Source organism: Centruroides vittatus, unplaced genomic scaffold (assembly GCF_030686945.1).
Source record: "Centruroides vittatus isolate TY-2023 unplaced genomic scaffold, ASM3068694v2 contig_301, whole genome shotgun sequence".
Lineage (NCBI taxonomy): Eukaryota > Metazoa > Arthropoda > Arachnida > Scorpiones > Buthidae > Centruroides > Centruroides vittatus.
The window spans coordinates 4,231,560-4,250,764 of record NW_027121927.1 but is presented as its reverse complement, the minus strand read 5'-3'; the positions used below and the strand labels follow the sequence as shown (position 1 = coordinate 4,250,764).

Here is a 19,205-nt window from a genome sequence, read left to right as displayed (position 1 = left end):
TTTTATAAGCTAATTGTGTTAACAGTATTTCAGCAATTAAAATTAGTTCTTAAATTTAAATTTTTTTATAAATATCAAATATTTACAATAATTCTCATCAATTTAAAAATAACTGTTCTTAATTGAAGGTTTGCATTGAATAACATTGCAAGTGCCAAAATAGCCAAATTCAGATTTTTACAGTAGTCACCACTGAACTTAGACCAGACGACAGTTAACATGCCATCCAATAGATAGGTTTAAAAAAAAAATAGCTTTGATTTCCTTGCATGAATGTTTTACATAATTCAAAATAAATATACAGTAATTAATCTTTATTTTTGCTAATGTCAATTTGATATCTTAGAAGTTTAACTAAATTGAGGCAGTCAAACTTGAGTCACAGGCATCAAAAAACAGACAGATGCGGCATTCCTGTCAATGAACATAGACCAGCTAATAATTTGCAGTTAAATAATGTTACAATTGCAGTATTTCTGAAACAACTGATTATTTTGGCTTCATTTTAGTCTGTAGTGATCTTGTGAATGATACAAGGTGCTTTTTTAGTTTTATTCATGAACCTTTGCATTTTGTCTACAATGACCAGAAGAAAAACTGTTTCAGAAGATTTAAGGAATGCTATCATTGCTAAACACAGTTGCAGCATGTCTGAGTGAGCTATTAGTAAAGAGCTAATGCTAAGCAATACAACAGTGCACCAGATTATTGTTCATTATACTAACTACAGCTATGTTATACTTATTAAAGCTGCTGGATATCAGCAAAAAACTTCAAAAGTTGATGATAGGTGTTGGAAAAGAATAATAAAAAACAATTGACATGCCACAGCATTGGATGTAACTACAATATGGAATGATACAACTGGAAAGAATGTATCTATTTCAACAATTCACAGGAGAGTGCAAGAAATGCATTTCCAGTCCTAGGCAGTGCATGAAAAAACCTTTGCTAACAGCACATCAAAAGAAGAAATGGGTACAGTGGGCCAAAAAACATCTTTCCTGCTCTCAACAAACGTGGCATGAAATTCTGTGGTCTGATGAATAAAAATTTAAATAATCAGCAACAGACAAAAGCAAACTTGTCATTCAATCTGCCAATGAAGCATTATCGTTAAACCACTCAGTGATGTTTCCTGCCAGTGTCATCTTTGGGGGTGTATGAGCACTAGTAGTATGGTTCAGTTGACATTTGTTGATGGAACACTTGCCTCAGAGCAATACTTTAACATTCTACAACAGTGTCTACTTCCATCCATAGCAAATTATATCCAAATAGAACCTGTATTTTCCAGCAGAATGGGGCCACATGTCATACAAGCAGAAAAACAAAACAGTGGCTTGCAGAAAAGAACAGAGAAGCTCTTCCTTGGCCATCCAACAGCCCAGATCTTTTACCAATTGAGAATGTATGGAACATTATGAAAAAATGTCTGCAAAAAACATGCCCTCAGACAGTTAAAGGACTAAAAGATTCCATCCTAACTATCTGGAATTCCATAACGGCAGATGAATGTGAACACCTAGTCAACGGCATGCCGAAACATATGGAAGGTGTTTTGGCCACAAAAGGTGATGCAACAAAATATTAAATATGCAGTGGTCTATGTTCATTGACATAGGTGATGCAGTGGTCTATGTTTTTTGATGCCTGTGACTCAAGTTTGGCTCAATTTTGTTAAACTTCCAAGATATCAAGTTGATATTTATCAAAAATAAAGATTAATTACTGTATATGTTTTAAATTATGTAAAACATTCATGCGATGAATCAAAGTTACTTTTTTTAAACCTATCCATTGGATGGCATGTTAACTTCAGCCTGATCTAAGTTCAGTGGTGACTACTGTATAATAAAATTATGCACTGTGAAACAATGCAGCAAACAATATCTTTACTATTAAAAACAATCTGCCTGGTTACCATTAGAAATGCTTCAAACTTACCAACTGCATGGAAAAATATTGCATGTGCATATGGCAGAGAAGCAAGTATTTGCTCTCACCTCTTTAGAGTAGATGCAAAATTTAGCAAAGAGAATGCATCATCAACCCTCAAATTGGGATTCAAATTTAAAGAATTTGAATCTCAATTTCTTCAAATTCGAATCCCTCTGCATTTTCAATAAGAAATTGAAAATGCAGAGGAAATCAGGAAATGAATATTTGTCACACAATAGACAAATCAGCTGTAAAGACCCCAAGTAAGGAAAATGAAAAAATGTTGCATATGCTAAGCTGTAAATTTTAAAGCATGGAGCATGAAAAATGATATGAAGGACCTCAAGTAGTTTAAAAAATTTTTTTATGAGGCCAAAAAATGAATCCACACCACTGAAGTACAGTAGAGTGTTGTATATCCGAAAGCCAATGAACCGAAACATCAGTTAACCAAAAGCGTTCCAGTCGGACTGTGTCATGCTGAATTGAACGTTTTTGATACTAGATTAACTTCCAAAATATAAATTTTTTTTGTTTTTATATTTTTCAATATATTTATTTTGTTTGTACAAAATAAAGAAATAATTTTTAACAATACAATAGCCATGATTATTATTTTAAAAAATTTACGTCAGGCTTAACATCGACGAAAATTCAATGCGTAGCAACACGCAATGGAGAAAATTTTCAACATGGGATAGGTTAATATATTTTTTCGTACATAATCGGTTATCCGTAAAATAAGTTATCCGAACAACCCGAGTCCCCAATTGATTCGGATAAACGACGCTCTACTGTAATTTTCACAAAATTACTTCAATGATATGGATTCAGATTGTCTGATGACCCTACAGTCATTAGAATAAGACAGATTATTTACTGCCATCAAAAAGAAATCATGTACACAAGGAAGTTCTGAATTGCTTTGGCCTCCAGAACATCTATCTGCTATGTACTGTACATACAGTAGGCTGCTCCCAGTGAAAGGTGCCAAGAAGGAGGACCTACTGTCTTTGTGCAAATTTCTGGCCCAAAAATTGCAGACTTTTATAAACTCTGATGATAAAAATATAATACATGATTAAATCCAAATAAAGCATAACTTTCCATTTGACAATCTGTTTTCATTAAAGGTATTTTCATGTTTGGCTAGCAAAAGCTATTATGCAATGTTTTTCCATTCGCACACTTTTTTTGTTAAGTGTCCCAAAACATACAGCTTATAAAATTCGGTGTCAAAAATAAGAAATAAAAACATTTGTTACAAGAGAAATATGTACTTTAAAGGCAGAGTCTTGCTTTGAAACTAATATAAATTTCTAATATATAACTAATAATGTGATTCCTACACCTTTAGCTTGTTAAAATCATTGTTTCAACTACTCCAGTGCAATATAGGGATTTTCCAGTTTTTTGCATTTTTCTGAAAACATTACTTTGGCACTTGCAATGCTATTCAATGCAAGCTTTTAATTATTATAATTTCAAATAGGTAAAATTAAGAATATTTTAAAAAAACAAGTGAAGTATTTTTGAAAAATTTAAAGTTAATAAAAAGTATATTAACTATCAAAATATTAATGTTCATAAAGAACCAAATTTATGCTTTAAAGTCCCAAATGATACTACTAGGCTGTAGTGTTATTCTTTCAAATTTTTGTATTGACAATGTTCTTGTAAAATAATAAATTCTTTCTACAATGAATTTAACTTGACATTTACAAAATTTAAGAAAATTCTTAAGTAGACAATATATACAAATGTGTCTTTTCACTTAGTCCTATCACATGCACACGAGGAAAATAACAATTGTATGGAAGAGTCAACCTTTTATTTGAGGCTACTCATCCATCTCGATACGTAAAAAGGTTAAAAAATCCCTCTGGTGGTGGCACAATTTTTAAAAATAAATACATTTGATAAAAAATTTCCAGGACAAAATTTTAAATTTATGTGAGCCCAGATAAGACAAAAAATTTTTGAAAGAAAAAAAAAATCAAAAAGGATATGATTATATCTTTTCCCACAGACTTGCTTCCTTGTCCAGAGGTGACATCATCTGGATGTGTCACTGGAAACTAATGAAAAAAAAAAATGCTATTGGACATGGACTTTACAATTTACCAAAAAAGGGCATGAACAGTGAGGGGGAGGACCCCAGAATAAAAGAATGGGATCAATGACGATCAACAGTTCGTCCGTCGTAGAGAGTTGATCAACATTAAGTGTTTGCTCTTGTCTTGGACTACCCCAATTAACCATCATCACAGTCGATTGTTGCCTAGGTTAACATGCCACCTTCCTACCTGCCCTCTGAGGATCTTATATCAAACTATTGAATTGTCTAACATCCAATTGAATCTACAGGCTGTCTACATAATCAAGAAACAAGGAACCAGCTTATCAAGTGTATAACGACTACAGGTATTTATCCTCATGCACATAAGTGTAAACTCTCTCTCTCACTCACTCCTAAGTTTGTGTGTGTAAATAGTTATATAAATAAATGGGTATTTGTTGATGTTAACCCGGTAGTTGAGTGCACTTCTTTTGGGAACGCTGACTCTCAAACATCCTCAATCCTGAATCCAACCACTTTCACATGCAATCACTCGCACAAAAAATGAGTTTAGCAGTCATCCAGGTTTCTGTGTCTGTCCTTAAGACACAGTGGTGTCAGTCCTGATGAAGCAGTCATTGCAATTGTGGTGTTGACACTTCAGTCAAGTGGTGTGGAAGCATAGGGGGTGCTTCACGCATTGTCACATTTACAAAATTTAAGAAAATTGTTATTTTTGTTGTGTACACATGAAAGGACTAAGTGAAAACGCACATTTGTATGTATTGTCTACTTAAAAATTTTCTTAAATTTTGTAAATTAAAAATTTTGTCCTGGCAATTTTTTATCAAATGCATTTATTTGACATCATTCATTATACAAAATACACTTTTATTTCATTCTCAATTACTTCAAAAGTGACTACAAATGAAACAAGAAACTCTCTTTTAAATGTTATTTGTCTTATTAGAATTAAAAGACCTAAAATGTGATCATCACAGAAGAATATTAATACCTATTGAAACATTTTAGATAGAACTAATTATTGCATATCATTTTCTTTTTTTCACTACACATTCAAGAAAGGAATGTGTAGTGAAAAAAAGAAAATGATATGATTGGACTGTTACTCATTTCTTAAATTATTAATGTTTTAAGTAATATTAATTTTGTTTATTCTTTTTTCAAAGTGATACATTTTATAAAAATATTATAAAAAATATAAAACATAATAAAACTACAAATTGTACAAGAAAGTCTTTAAATGATTAAACTATAAACGCAATGAATTTAACTGAAAATATGCAACAAATTTTTAACTTTTTTCTTGAACCACACTAGTAAATTATGTCATACTAAGGTAAATTTTCTTCCTAACACAGAATCACATAGTAGTTATTTTTGCCAAAGTACTTTATTTCTTTATAGTACACCTTTTACAAAATGCATTTCAGACTCTCTTAGACCTGCTGTGCAACTGAGAACAGACTCTCAGAGCTCAAATGCATTTTGTAAAAAAGTGACACCTTAGAGAAATAAACTATTCTTCCAATACAATCACAAAATGTGGTTCCAATCCTTGGAAGCCTTATTACAATATGCTAAAAACTGAAAAAATATTTTAGTTTCATTCATCTGGTAATAGTGATAGAGCATATTATGAATTCTGGATGATGCTACTATTTTAAATGTTTATGATTTCAAAAGTTTACTATAAGCAAAATACAAAACTACAAAAGAAAATGTTTTTAAATGTAGAGAAAGTAGAGAAATTTTGAAAGTTCAGTTACGAGTAAAATAAATGTCTTAATAATTAAAATATATATAAGCATTGTATACAAATATAGATGTGTTCTTTGTCAGATTATTAATTCAAATCTTCGTTGTCAATAATTGTTTGTCATTTTAAAGAGAGATTGTTATTTGAGAAGAGTGCTTTATGATCATAATTGTTTGCATATTTGAACTCATTTAAAATTTAAAAAAATAGTGATAATCATAATATAAAATTTAATGATGTAAAAATAGATATCATATTTTCTCCTGCATTATATATCTGCATAACTTACCTCTTTCATTTTTGGCCAAAATATATCACACAGTTGGTAAGAATACATCATCACACCTTTATCACTGTAATGATCCAATACATGTTCTTCTTTCTGCAATTCTTTAAAATTTTCCAAATGTTCAGATGAATTAATTTCAAATTTTTCTGTGATGTTCTATAAATAAAAAAAATTTAATATTTTTAAGAAATATTCATAAAATTTTTTTGTTTCAATGTAAGAAAAAGTATTATATAGAATCATGCCCAAAATTTAAACTGTAATTTAAATCATACTTTTCATTCTATAACTTATCTTATTCTTTATTTTGCTTTTGCAACCTCTGGAACATTTAAACATTTTTATTCTTTTACTTCAACTATAAAAAATTATGAATGAAAAGTCATGCCCATGAAAACATGATTATTTATTCCTTTAGAGTTAATTACCTCTGGAAAGGGGAGTATATATGAGTATTCTTACCATATTATAATGTTTAAAAATAATGTTAATTTAAAAATGATAAAAGAAATTTTTACAAAATAATCTAAATTTTTCTAATTTAACAACAACCTCATTTCCAAAAACAAGATTTATCATTTCTAATTTCTAAAAATTTTTCAGTCAAGAAGTAAGTGCTGCAAAGAACAATAATTTTGTTTACAAAAACAATGAAAATTTGTTCTACATAATAGTATACCATACTTTTCTGAAACCAGATTTATCAGTATTTATTTATTTATTTTATTAACATTGAAAAAACATTTAAGATTAAAGTTAATATTTCTATTATATAATGTGAATACATATGAAAACATTTCACTTTATTATATTTGAAATTTTATTACTGAAAGCTTACTGTGGACGTATTTGGAAATTCTAACTGGTGTTACTGGTAACACCAGTTACAATTTCCAAATGCACCCTGTGTGCTGTCTCCAAATAGTTACATTGAATGTGGATGTCAATTTGAAATAAATATTAATATATAATTAAGTTTTAAATTCAGCTAAAATAGATTCTTAAATTTGTTAAATGGGTTTTCAAAAGATTTATTTGTAAAATTTGTATGCATTCTTTAAATTCAAAATTAGCATTACATTAATAAAAAATCAATTTTTAAAATAATGGAAATCCCATCATCATCAGAATCAGAATTACTCAACTATAAAATAACATTAGATAAATGAAATAATAAAATAATATTTATTTGATTTTTAATAAATATAGATCAAGAATTCTTAAGTTTGCTCAAATTATGGCTAGCTGAATAATCCTTGTAATAATGGATGTGTTTCTGATAAACTGTTATCAGTGAACGGACAATGATGACGACACATTAATACAATCTATACTTTGTGTTAAAATTCTCTCATTTCAGAGAAATATGAAAATTTAAATTTTGCTCATCTTTGCTAACTAATAAAAACTTGAAAAGGTTAAAGTTTCAAAATTATTATTCATAGATTGCTTTCACTTGTTAAGTGTAAACAGCATGGTTGTTATTCATAATGAAAAGAAATTATTTGAAAATCATGTTCAAAAATTTAAAATAAAAAAATAAAACAAGAAATTAAAGAAACAAAGAAAACAAGGATTATACAGGTTGAAGTCATCATCTTTTTTCATTTAGAAGATTATTGGGCAAAAATCAAAATCATTTAGAAAGGGCTCATATTCATATAGACATTATAATGTAGGCACAAATAAAGCATAATATTAATTTATAATCTGCATTTATACAATTTTACTCTAAGACAAGTTTCAGGATAATTTAAATAAAATAATAATAATCATAATGCAATTTAACTATTTTGGCTTTAGTAAATTGAGATTAAACAAAGCACAGTCTTTCCATTAACTGGCATTTAAATCCCACAAAAATGAAATTAAATATTGAGGTCAGAGAGGCAATTGCTCACATCTGACTGACACACACACACAACAATCAATACTCACAATAACAGTGAGGATTATTTTTTACAATTTTAGCAAAGAAAGGCAATTTTAACAAAATTAAGAATGTGGAAATTAAAAAACACTGTTGTTTTTTAGTACTAATCAAAATTTTTACAAAATAAGTACAATTTTAAATTTTTTTAAATGAAAAGTATATTTAAAGTACAAGCATTTATTTATGCCACAATGCCAGGCTGCAATTTTTCACCACACTGCACTTAAGTTTAGTAGTGTCTTCCCTGGTACATCATACTTTTCCTACTAACAATATTCATGCCGGTCATCTATCTAACTCCTTTCAAGGAAAAATTTTTTTAATTGAAATAATGTGACTTCCGGCCCAAAGCGGAAGTTCGTATATAGTTAATCAGACCTCCTGCCAGCTTTCCATATCTGGTCTTGACTTTCATCTATCTAACACTGTTCTTGAGACAGACAGACAGATAAACAACAGCAGGAATTTAGACGGCTACAATTTTTTCAAATTGCAGCCCAATAAATACATTATATTTGAATTTTTCTTTACATAACATATTTTTAAAAAATAATGAATATATTTAATAACAAAAGAACTTTAGATTATTTATTATTAAAAATAAAATAAATAATATATAAAACAAGTTGATAAATAGAATAGTGTTTCCTAAACAATAAATTAACAACCACTGCCAATTTATTAATCAGAAAATTGATCAACGTATCTTACACTCAATTTTAATTTTACTGCTAATATTAAACCTGTTAGAAACGTTAATTCATTTCATGACTACGATTATAATAAACTGAATTGAAAACATTCAATAAATATTAATTATAAAATAAAACAGTCTATTTAATGATTTAAATGTAATAAATTTTTGCAATTAAGAATCTATAAAATAATTAAAATCTCAAGTATTTTCAATGATCAATTTGAGAGAAATTAGCAAAAATATTTAAGAGAAACTTCTATTAAATTTCTTTAACAACAATTATTATTTGTTACTTAAAAACTTATGAATTATTTAATCAATTATAAGAATAGCTACTACTACAACAATCACCATTGACTGATTAGTTGTGACAATTACTGTAATAAATAATAATAAAAAGAAGTAATTTGAATCATTGATTTCTTATGAAACACTTATAATAAATTCATATATTATTCAATAATTTTCATATTATATTTTAACTTACCACTTTATCTTTAGATAAAACTAAATTCTCAAGACATTTCTCAGAGTTATCACTTTTATTTAATACTTTTTCTTCTTTTTTAATTAATTGAATATTCCGATGTAATTTTCTTCCATTATTTGAAACATTTTTATGAGGTAAATCCACTGTATATTTTTTATTTTTCTCATTAAAAAATTTTGGAGAATTATTTAATTTTTTTAATTTTTTTGACAATATTGTCTTATGAGATTTCTTTCTAAGTTCTTGTAATTTTGTTGTTATTTCTTTTTCTAAAGTTTGCAGTCGCTTCTTTTCAATTGCAATTTCTTCACCAGTCATTCTGGCTTTTGGTCTATTTGTCAAAATATTCATTTCAGCTTTCATTTTAGGTGTTGGCTAGAAAGAAAAAAAAAGTAACTAATTAAACACCAGAAAATTTTAGCAATTTGAAATTTTAAGTATATGGTTCTGATACTATACATATAAAAAGCAAAAATACAACAATATTTATTTAAAATACTCAATTTGCAAATATTTTGCCAATAATGTATTAAAACTATTCATTAAGAAGTGTTTTATCCTGTTACAAAGATATTGTATTTTTGTAAATTTCATCATAAGACATAAGTAAACATTATAATGATTTGGTCAAGTATAACTAGTAGTTACATAATTTTTACAATTATTTATTGCCATTACTTTTTAAAAAATAATGATATTTTACTATATTTTAAATGTTTTACTAGAGAAAAAAGACAACAGCTTGTTACAATGACACATACAAAACTAACAAACATAGCAAAAACATAATTTTGCATAATATTTAAAAATTCTTATGTAAATTATTAAGCTATGTTTTGTATGTGCCATTGTAACAAACCATTGACTTTTTTCAATAAAATAGTAATAAGTTTCTACAATTGGCATTTAAATCATATTAGCTAAACAGTTTCTATAATTGTCTACCAAAAATCCTTAAAATATCTTAATTAACACACAATTCTCACATGGATAACACACAATTCTCACATGATTCATAACATATCAAAAACAATTTTAAACAATAATATTAAAAAAGGAAGTTATATAAATGTTTAAAATTGTTTTCAATAGTTTTTGATACATTATGAACTACTATCCAAGTGAGAATTGTGTGTTAACTAAGATATTTTATGGATTTTCGGAGACAGTTATAGATACTGTTTAGCTAATACAATTAAATGCCAATTCTAGAAACTTATTACTACTTTATTCTCCACTCAATTCAGTTCTATCAAGTAGACTGTTTTTTGAAAATGATATTGTTCAAAACAAAGCTGCTTAATTTGACACTGCTTAATTATTTCATTTCACATCTGATTTAAAACTATTAACAACTGTAAGTTTTTAAATAATACCAAGATTTGTATTTAAAATAATTCTTCATAATGAAAATATATTATTGATTGATTTTATTATGTATGCTATTAAATAAAATTTAGATAGATATATTAATAAAATATTATTGTTTACTAATTAAACCAACAATAATAAGAATATTAAATATTGTTAATTATGAAAAAAATCAAAATATTCAAACTAAGTATAAGAAGTGAGCATTAAATGTATTCATTCAATACTTACATTTTTCATCAATGTGAGTGATTTATTATTTGATGGCTTTAATGATTGATTATTTCGTTCAATCTTTCCAGAATCATCTGATACAACAGACTTGCATTCTTTTTCTAATTCTTTGATATCCGATATTCTTTTATTTATGCCTGTCTGTAATTGTTTTATCTGAACATAAATAAATTTTAAAAAAAACTTAATTTTTTGCTTAAACAAATACATAGGAAAGCAATTTTTTTTAAATTAATAAAATTTTATCATTATATTTAAATGCCTAAATAGGCATAAGAATTAAAAAATTTCTCTCAAGAGCACTTTTACATTAAAATAAAAATACAATTATTATTAACTTCTCTGTTTTTTGTTTATTTTTGGAAAAACGTTTAATGAAATTATATGAAATACCCAACAGAATAATAAATGATGATAAATGTTTATAAAACTTTATGTAAAATTAAAATTTATTGCAATTATTCAACCCAATCAAAGCAAGCAACTATTTCTTTTTCAATATTCATATAATAATAATCTTTACAATTAGAAAGTTATAACTAGAGTCCCACCATAAAAAAAAAATCTGTAATTATTTTTTTATATGTTGAACTTTTTAGACTATTTCTTAATACAATTCTACTTTCGTTGACATTTTTAAAGACTACCAATTATAAAATAATAATAAAGGAAAAATATTCAAAGGGGATATTTAATGTAATAGGTGTCTACAGTGAAATGCCTTGATTTTTAATGCTTTCACAATTTAGGAAATAAAAAACTTTTCAGATTAATGGTATATTTGCTGTTGCAAAATTACTACTTAAATTTTTACAATACATTTTAAATTGTATTTTTATAATACATTTTATTTGTATTTTTGTATTTTTATACATTTTATTATATGTATTTTTATAATACATTTTAAAATGTATTATAAAAATACAATTTTTACAATACATTACAATTTTTAATTTTTACAATATTTCTGATACTCAGAAGCATGCTTTTAGTTGTTCCCACAAAAATGAATTACTGCAGAACACACTGGTTGTGGTGTGATTTGCTGAGTTTAAGTCTATCATTGCAAAAGAACTTTTCCTGTGTTTATCAGAAAGCAACACCAGATACCAAGAGGAGAAAAGTATGGTACAAGAAATTTATGGTGTGTGGAAGCATGCTGAAACAGGACAGAGATGGCCAGAAATGTCTCCCCAAAGTCGCAATTGAGAATATCTGTTAAGTGTTTGTCAAAAGTCTGACAAACTCAATTTTATGAGCTTCCCAGGAACTGCAGATTCCACGTGCAACTGTGCACAAGGTTCTATGCAAACTGCTGCATCTTTACATTTACAAGCTTCAGATTCTGTAGGAGATAAAGCTAAATGAACAACAACAACAACAGGAATTTGCTGTGGACATGCTTCATTGAATTGACAAAGATCCAAAATTTGTCAAACATTCTGTTCTCTAATGAGGTAACTTTGTGTTTCTGAAGACATGAACAAACAATGTTTGAATATGGAGATCCAAGAATCCTCATTGCATCAGGGAACACATGCAAGACAGTCCAAAAGTCAACATTTGGTGTGACCTTAAGAAGGACGTGGTTATTTGACCTTTCATCTTTGTGGAAACACTATCATAGGCAACATTTATATGGACAAGCTATAACTCTGCCTTTCCTCAGCTGAAATACCTGCAACCAAATGTCTTTTTCCAGCAAGATGGTGCTCCATCTCATTGGTCACTAGATGTCCAGCAAGTTCTGAATGAAACATTTCCAGGTTGGTGGACAAGAAAAGACAGACCAATACCATTGGTTCATGTTCACCTGACATTATGATACTGGATTTCTTTTTTTGGGCTACATCAAGGATAACATTTACAAAAGTCCAATGTAAAACCTTAAAGACATTGCTGCGAGGATTGCAGAAACTTTCAGCACAACCAATATAGACATGTTCTAGAGAACTTGGAAAGAAACTGAGTACCGACTAGATATCTCACATGTCACAAAGAGAGTCCATGTAGAGGTGTACTAACATATGTTTCTATAAACTTGTAGTATTGTATGATTGATATTTGTTAATAAATCCACCACATCTTTATTCTTTAACCCTGCAAACATGATAATTTTCAGGCATTTCACAATAGAAATCCTATACAATGTACCAGTTAAATAATAAAAACAAAAAATTTATTTTTTATTGTTATTTTTGAATGATAAAATTGAAAACAGCAAAAATAATAATAATAATAAAAATTTTATATTTATATATATCCCTTTTTAATGCTTAAATAAAAATAAAGTATATTTTAAAAACTTTTGAAAATTAAAAAAAACACACTTACCTCTAAACTACACATTTTTACCATTTTCAAATCTGCAGCTGCCACTTTTTCTGCAGCAGCAAGTTGTTCTTTTAATTGTTGAACTTTATTATAAGCAGATCCTGCAATAGCTTTCTTTCTTAATAATTGTAATTGCAGTAATCCTAATTTCTCTTTATCTTTCTTCAGTTTCAATCTAAATTTTATTTAATTTTGTAATTTGACTACTTAATCAATTTAATAATTGTATTCTTAATTATATATAATTACAATAAAATCTTTAATGATTATAATAATAATCTTGTCACACAGTTTTAAAGATAACACCAGTCTTTTTCATTTAGTTTACATTTCTAATTACATATTTCTTGAAAAATAACTTGAACAAAAATAATTTTCTGCCAGTATTTTAAAAAGTGTATGTATGTCAACTTCAAAGATGTGTGCAGTGATTTATCTTTTCTCACTTGCAATCGTGTTTTGATATTATTGATCTTGAATACATCTCTCTTATTTCTCTTTAAATTGCCCAATTAGTGCAGAAATTATAAAAGATTCCAAAAGAAAACAAAAGTTACATAAATATATTTTAAACATTATAAATACAGTAGAGAACCGAAAATCGGAATCAATTGGGGATTGGGGTTGTTCAGATTAGTGATTTGTTCCAATTACCGATTATGTACGAAAAAATACATTAACCTGTCTGATGTTCAAATTTTTCTCTGTCGCGTGTCGCTTAGTGTTGAATTTTCGTCGATTTTAAGCCCAACGAAAATTTTTATAATAATAATTGAGGCTATCGTATCGTTAAAAATTATTTCTGCATTTTGTACAAACAAAATAAATTTATTGAAGAATATAAAAACATGAAAATTATACTTTAGAAGTAAATTTTGTATCAAAAACGTTCGATTCAGCATGACACAGTCCGACTGAAAATCGTTCCGATTACCGGCGATTCTGATTACCGGGGTTCCGATTAACGAGTCTCTACTGTAATTTTGGTAAAAAAGAAATTCATCATGTTAAAAAGTATTAAATAATTTTTCATGTAAAACCTGCTTTGTTTATTTTTACAAAAATTTTTATATCTGTGTAATAGTTATGAATAATAGTTTTTCTATGAATAGTTCTTTCATTCAAACAGTTGAAAAAAGAATTAGGATAATGATATCTGTGTACAGCTAAACAAACACTACAAAAACATCACATTCTCATATTACTACTTATTTCACAATTTTCAAAAATTATTAACATTGCCCACACACACTATTTTCTATCAGATATATTTAATAAAATGCAACAAATTTTCATTTTTACAAACATGTATTTTATGCCATATGAATGTATTTACATTACTTTCAGGTTGTAGAAAATGTATCAAATTATCTATCAAATATGAAATCTAATGCAACAGCATATAAATTAATAATCAAAAGAAATTATGTCTATAGACTACTGAATACATTAAGAAGTGCCTAAAAATTTTAAAATATGAATAGAAATGAATATAAATAGAAGTAGAAGAATGCAATTTTCATTATAAGAAAGAGTACTTTTTAAAAATCTCTCTAGTTTTCACAATTTTAACACACTTCAATTTGTGTTTTCTTTGTTACTCATGAAATGTCCATTCAAAATTTTCAAACATTCAAATTCTTAGAAAGTGTTGCAATACATTACAGATGTGATTCCTTCCAAATCATGGATAATGCAGTTTTTCAATTCATGTAAAAATTGAGCTGTAAATAATAGATGTTATCATTTGCTCATTTCCAAAGAATTCATTGGCATTAAATCTTGCAATTCTTTCTGGGAATGGATGTTATAATAGATAATACAGTAGAGAGTTGTTAATCAGAATTGCTGGTAATCTGAACGATTTTCAGTTGGACTGTGTCATGCTGAATCGAACGTTTTTGATACTAGATTTACTTCTAAAGTATAATTTTCATGTTTTTATATTCTTCAATATATTTATTTTGTTTGTACAAAATGAAGAAATAATTTTTAACGATACGATAGCCTCGATTATTATTAAAAATTGTACACCTATAAATTCCCACTCTCATCCATCAGTCCATCTGTCCTTCCTTAATCTCAAGAACAGATTTAGATAAATGAAAGTTGAGACCAGATACGGAAAGCATAGGGCAGGAGGCCCCGATTAACTATATACAAACTTCCAATGCAAATCAGAAGTCATGTTATTTCAATTCAAAAATTTTTTCCTGTAAAGATTATGTGAGAATACAAGGCTCAAGATTAGACTCGGGAATCTTTAATCGTCAGAATGGTTAGTTCTGCTCACGGAGTCGTTGATGGCTATATAGGAGGGTCTTAAATGAGAGTGGGGAGGAGTTGTGGGTAAGTTCTGATCTTAGCAGGGTAAATGTCTGTACTTAAATAATTGAGGGAATCAACAGGTTAACAATAACAGTAAAGGATTTAATGTATAAAATAAAACAAGAGGTACATAAATCAAGACGCTTAATATAACCTATCGTGAATCAAACCTCTAAATTTAAAATAAACCTTTAAATAAAATCGAGAGAGAGAGTTTACAATCGGTATAAATAATGATAATACCTCAGTAGATCAAACTTGGAGAATGCAAAATGAATGCGGGACTATCTTCTGTTGCTATTTTTATGGCAACTTCCTTCTGGTCATGAACTGCTGTCTGATATGGCAATGTCGAGTTTCTATTGACTGCCCCAAACTCATGAATTTTTCCCTACTTATTCTCAGTTCTCACCAATTAGATTATAGAATTCTGATCGTCTGACTGGACAAACATCTGACACAAGAGACAGAGGCTATAGATAAATTCAGGGTAAGAACTTTCTAAAGGAAGTGGAACTTCCCTTTCCCACTCAAAACATTGATTTTTGCTCTATTTTATAGCTGAAATATTACAGAGAGATCATTTATCAAGTGGGAAATCTAAAACTGTAGTAAATAAGATCAATAAATTATCGAATAAAATGGACTTTCACATTCTCACAATTAGATAGATGACTAGAATTACTCTGTTGTTATTAGGAAAAGTATGAAGTAAGGGAAGATAACTAATTTGATGTGGATTAAAAATTGCAGCTTGGCATTGTAACAATGTCACAATAAAATAATTGCTCATTAGAAAACATATTTTTCAAAAATGAAAAATTGTTAATTATATAAAAAATTTCAACGAGTGTCATGTATAATTAAAATATACCCTATAGTTTAAATGAAAAAATATGATTAAAAACTAATTTTTGATGTTTCTAGTATCATTTATTATATCTAGAACCTTTCCTTAAAAGTTTTTTTCTCTAATGTACAGTACAAATGTTATCAATTTACTCTCAACTGTAATATTTCATCAACTGACTGATAGCTAATTGATATATCAAAATATAATTAAAAAATAAAAGCCTCAGTAGTTGCCCTTAAAATAATTCTTATACTATGTGTTTTCAATTTATTCTCTAACAATAGATTGTGCAGCTGAACAGTTTTTGTTTAGCTTATTTTAAAATTTGAAATTTCTAAATGGCAATAACTGGTACAATTATCCTCAACTGGTAATTTGCTGGTTTCTTACTGGTACAATTTGCTCTTCTTTAACAATAGACAACAATAATAAATTACTTTCAACAGATGCATAATAATAAAAATCAAGTTTCAAAAAATTTAAACTTTAAAGATTTTAAAAGTTAATTATTACCTTTCCAATGACAATTTCTCTTCATACTTTGCAGTTTGTTTTAAATTTTCATTGCCTGAATCTTTATTTTCATTCTTTTGTAAAGATTCTCTTTTAGCAATTTCTTCTTTTAATTTTCTATATTCTAACTGTTGAGCTCTTGATAATTTGGATACTGCTGAAGGTGTCTGAAGGCTAACATTTTTAATAAATCCTGCTTTTTTCTATTAAAACAAATTTTTATTCATGACTATCACACAATAAAATTTAATAAATAGATATTAAAACATTAACTTCTTATTTAAGATTTCATAAAAATTAGATACTGACTGAGACATTTCCATAGTCTCAATTTTGTTTTCATTAGTTTGCCAATACCAAATTTTTCATAAAGAATTTGCAAAAGAAAGTTTATTTCAGAACTGTGTTTATAAACATTTTAATACTTAATTATTATATTATGTTTATAATAAAATATTAAAATAATAATATGTACTCTTCAATTACAATTTTAAAATTTATATCTATGAAAAGTACTACAAATTACAAAACAAAAATAAGAAAAACTGAAATAAAATTATAATTGATAATTAAAAAAGTGACAAGAAAATATAATTAAAAAATTATATTTTCTTAAAAATAATTTATAATTATTATTATTATATTTCTTGTCATTTTTTCTATTATTACATAAAAGTTTCCTTCATTTCTTTAAAAATATGAATAATCAGAATTTAGATTTTTAAAATGGTATTATTCAAAAGCACTTTATCAACCAAATAAAAATTACAAAAAATTAAAACTGACATTTAAAATAAATTTTGGTTTAACATTTCAGTAAATGCCTTTAATAGAAGTATACAAAATATTTACAAACTGATAAAAAAATTGTAATAAATGCTGAAGAATAATGAATAAATAAAAATTACAGAAATGAATCCTAAATGTAATTTCATAAACCAATCATTATATTAATGATTAGTAAAAACAGTGTAACCCTGATTTATGAATCTATCTTGTTCCTAAAAAAAACTCTCATAAATTAAAAAGAGTGGAGCGTAACTGTTCTTTCTTACTGTCAAAATTTCTATCTCATTACAGCATAACCCAGTCACCCTACATATGTTCTCTAAATAGCATTAAAATGCTAGTCACCTATCAACTGAGTAAATTCAAAATACTGATTAGACTACATACCAATATAAAAGTAACTAATAAAAAATGAGAGCATATACCTAAGTTATCTGATATTAACTTAATTGTAAAAAATCTAGTTAGTTGAAGACTATAAGCAAGCAGAAAACAAGTAAAATAAAATAAAATTAGTTTTTTAATTAATAACATTATATTTACTGCTAGAAGAGGTGACTGTTAGGTGAAGCAAATTCATTATCACAAATCTGCATCAGAGGTGAGAGATGGTATATATTGGTTCCATAAACGAAGATGCAACGTAAGTAAAACAGAAAATGAAATTGGAACCTATAAGCCACCTAAATGAAGAATAACTGGAACCAACAACATCACCTGTTTCAATCTCAACAAAATTCTTGATTAGAATATTTTGTTCTTGTGAATATTAACTGGTGTCCATTCTACCAAATATTTTATCTCATAAATGGGAAAGAAATGTTTAAAAAACAGTTCACTGTATCAAGTTCTCGTATATCAAGAACTGTGAACAAAGATCACATAGTAATCATTTTTATAAATTTCACAACAAATAAAATTTAAACATTTATAAAATGCATTTTATGGAACTTGGATTGGTCAGACAATATAGAATTCATCTGTGATTCAGAAATACATAGGATTAACTCTAAAGGAAATACCAGATTTTGGCCATCTGCTATCTTTCAAATGAGTATCTGGGATGATCACAGCTTTTTTTAATCATCCCAATATACTCATTTGGTAGAAGGCTGCATGAGATGCAAATTACAATAATTCCAGTTCTAACTTTTTCTAGCAATAATGAAAATCACAAATGCCATCTGGTCTCAAACATGCTTGTGAAAGAATCCTTCACCTCTTCTATTTTTAAATACATTATTAATATATACTTTTAGATCTACATTTATCTGTTAAATTTTTATATAATTTATATATAATGTATATTGAGGTTTTCTTTGAATATTTACCTCAGATTTTTTACGAGCCTGTTTTAATAATTCTTCTAAACTTGCTGGAAGTGCTTCTGTATTATCAGGGGAAAGTGTTTCTGGATCTTTTGTTTCATTGTCTGAATTACTAGATGATGAATCTTCAGCAAGGTTTATTACTAAAGGTGCAGGTTTCGGCTAAACAATTTTATAAAAATTATTCAACAAGAAAAAATTTTTTATATTTTGTTTGAAACTATATTTGAAAAGTAACATATTAAACTTCATAAAAATGCCATCAA

The 19,205-nt window shown here is 27.4% G+C and overlaps 1 protein-coding gene across 2 annotated transcripts in view; it reads right to left on the bottom strand.

Annotated features, from left to right (window-relative positions):
• The window catches only part of LOC136972786 (zinc finger C3H1 domain-containing protein-like), a 92,945-nt gene that overhangs the window by 44,949 nt on the left and 28,791 nt on the right, over window positions 1–19,205 (bottom strand). For both annotated transcript variants that reach the window (XM_067267430.1, XM_067267431.1), the window contains exons 9-14: window positions 18,943–19,101; window positions 16,823–17,025; window positions 13,129–13,303; window positions 10,792–10,950; window positions 9,187–9,564; window positions 6,070–6,225 (exon numbers count right to left, since the gene is read on the bottom strand). In XM_067267430.1, coding sequence (XP_067123531.1) covers window positions 6,070–6,225; window positions 9,187–9,564; window positions 10,792–10,950; window positions 13,129–13,303; window positions 16,823–17,025; window positions 18,943–19,101 — 1,230 coding nt within the window. The remainder of the gene's footprint in view (window positions 1–6,069; window positions 6,226–9,186; window positions 9,565–10,791; window positions 10,951–13,128; window positions 13,304–16,822; window positions 17,026–18,942; window positions 19,102–19,205) is intronic.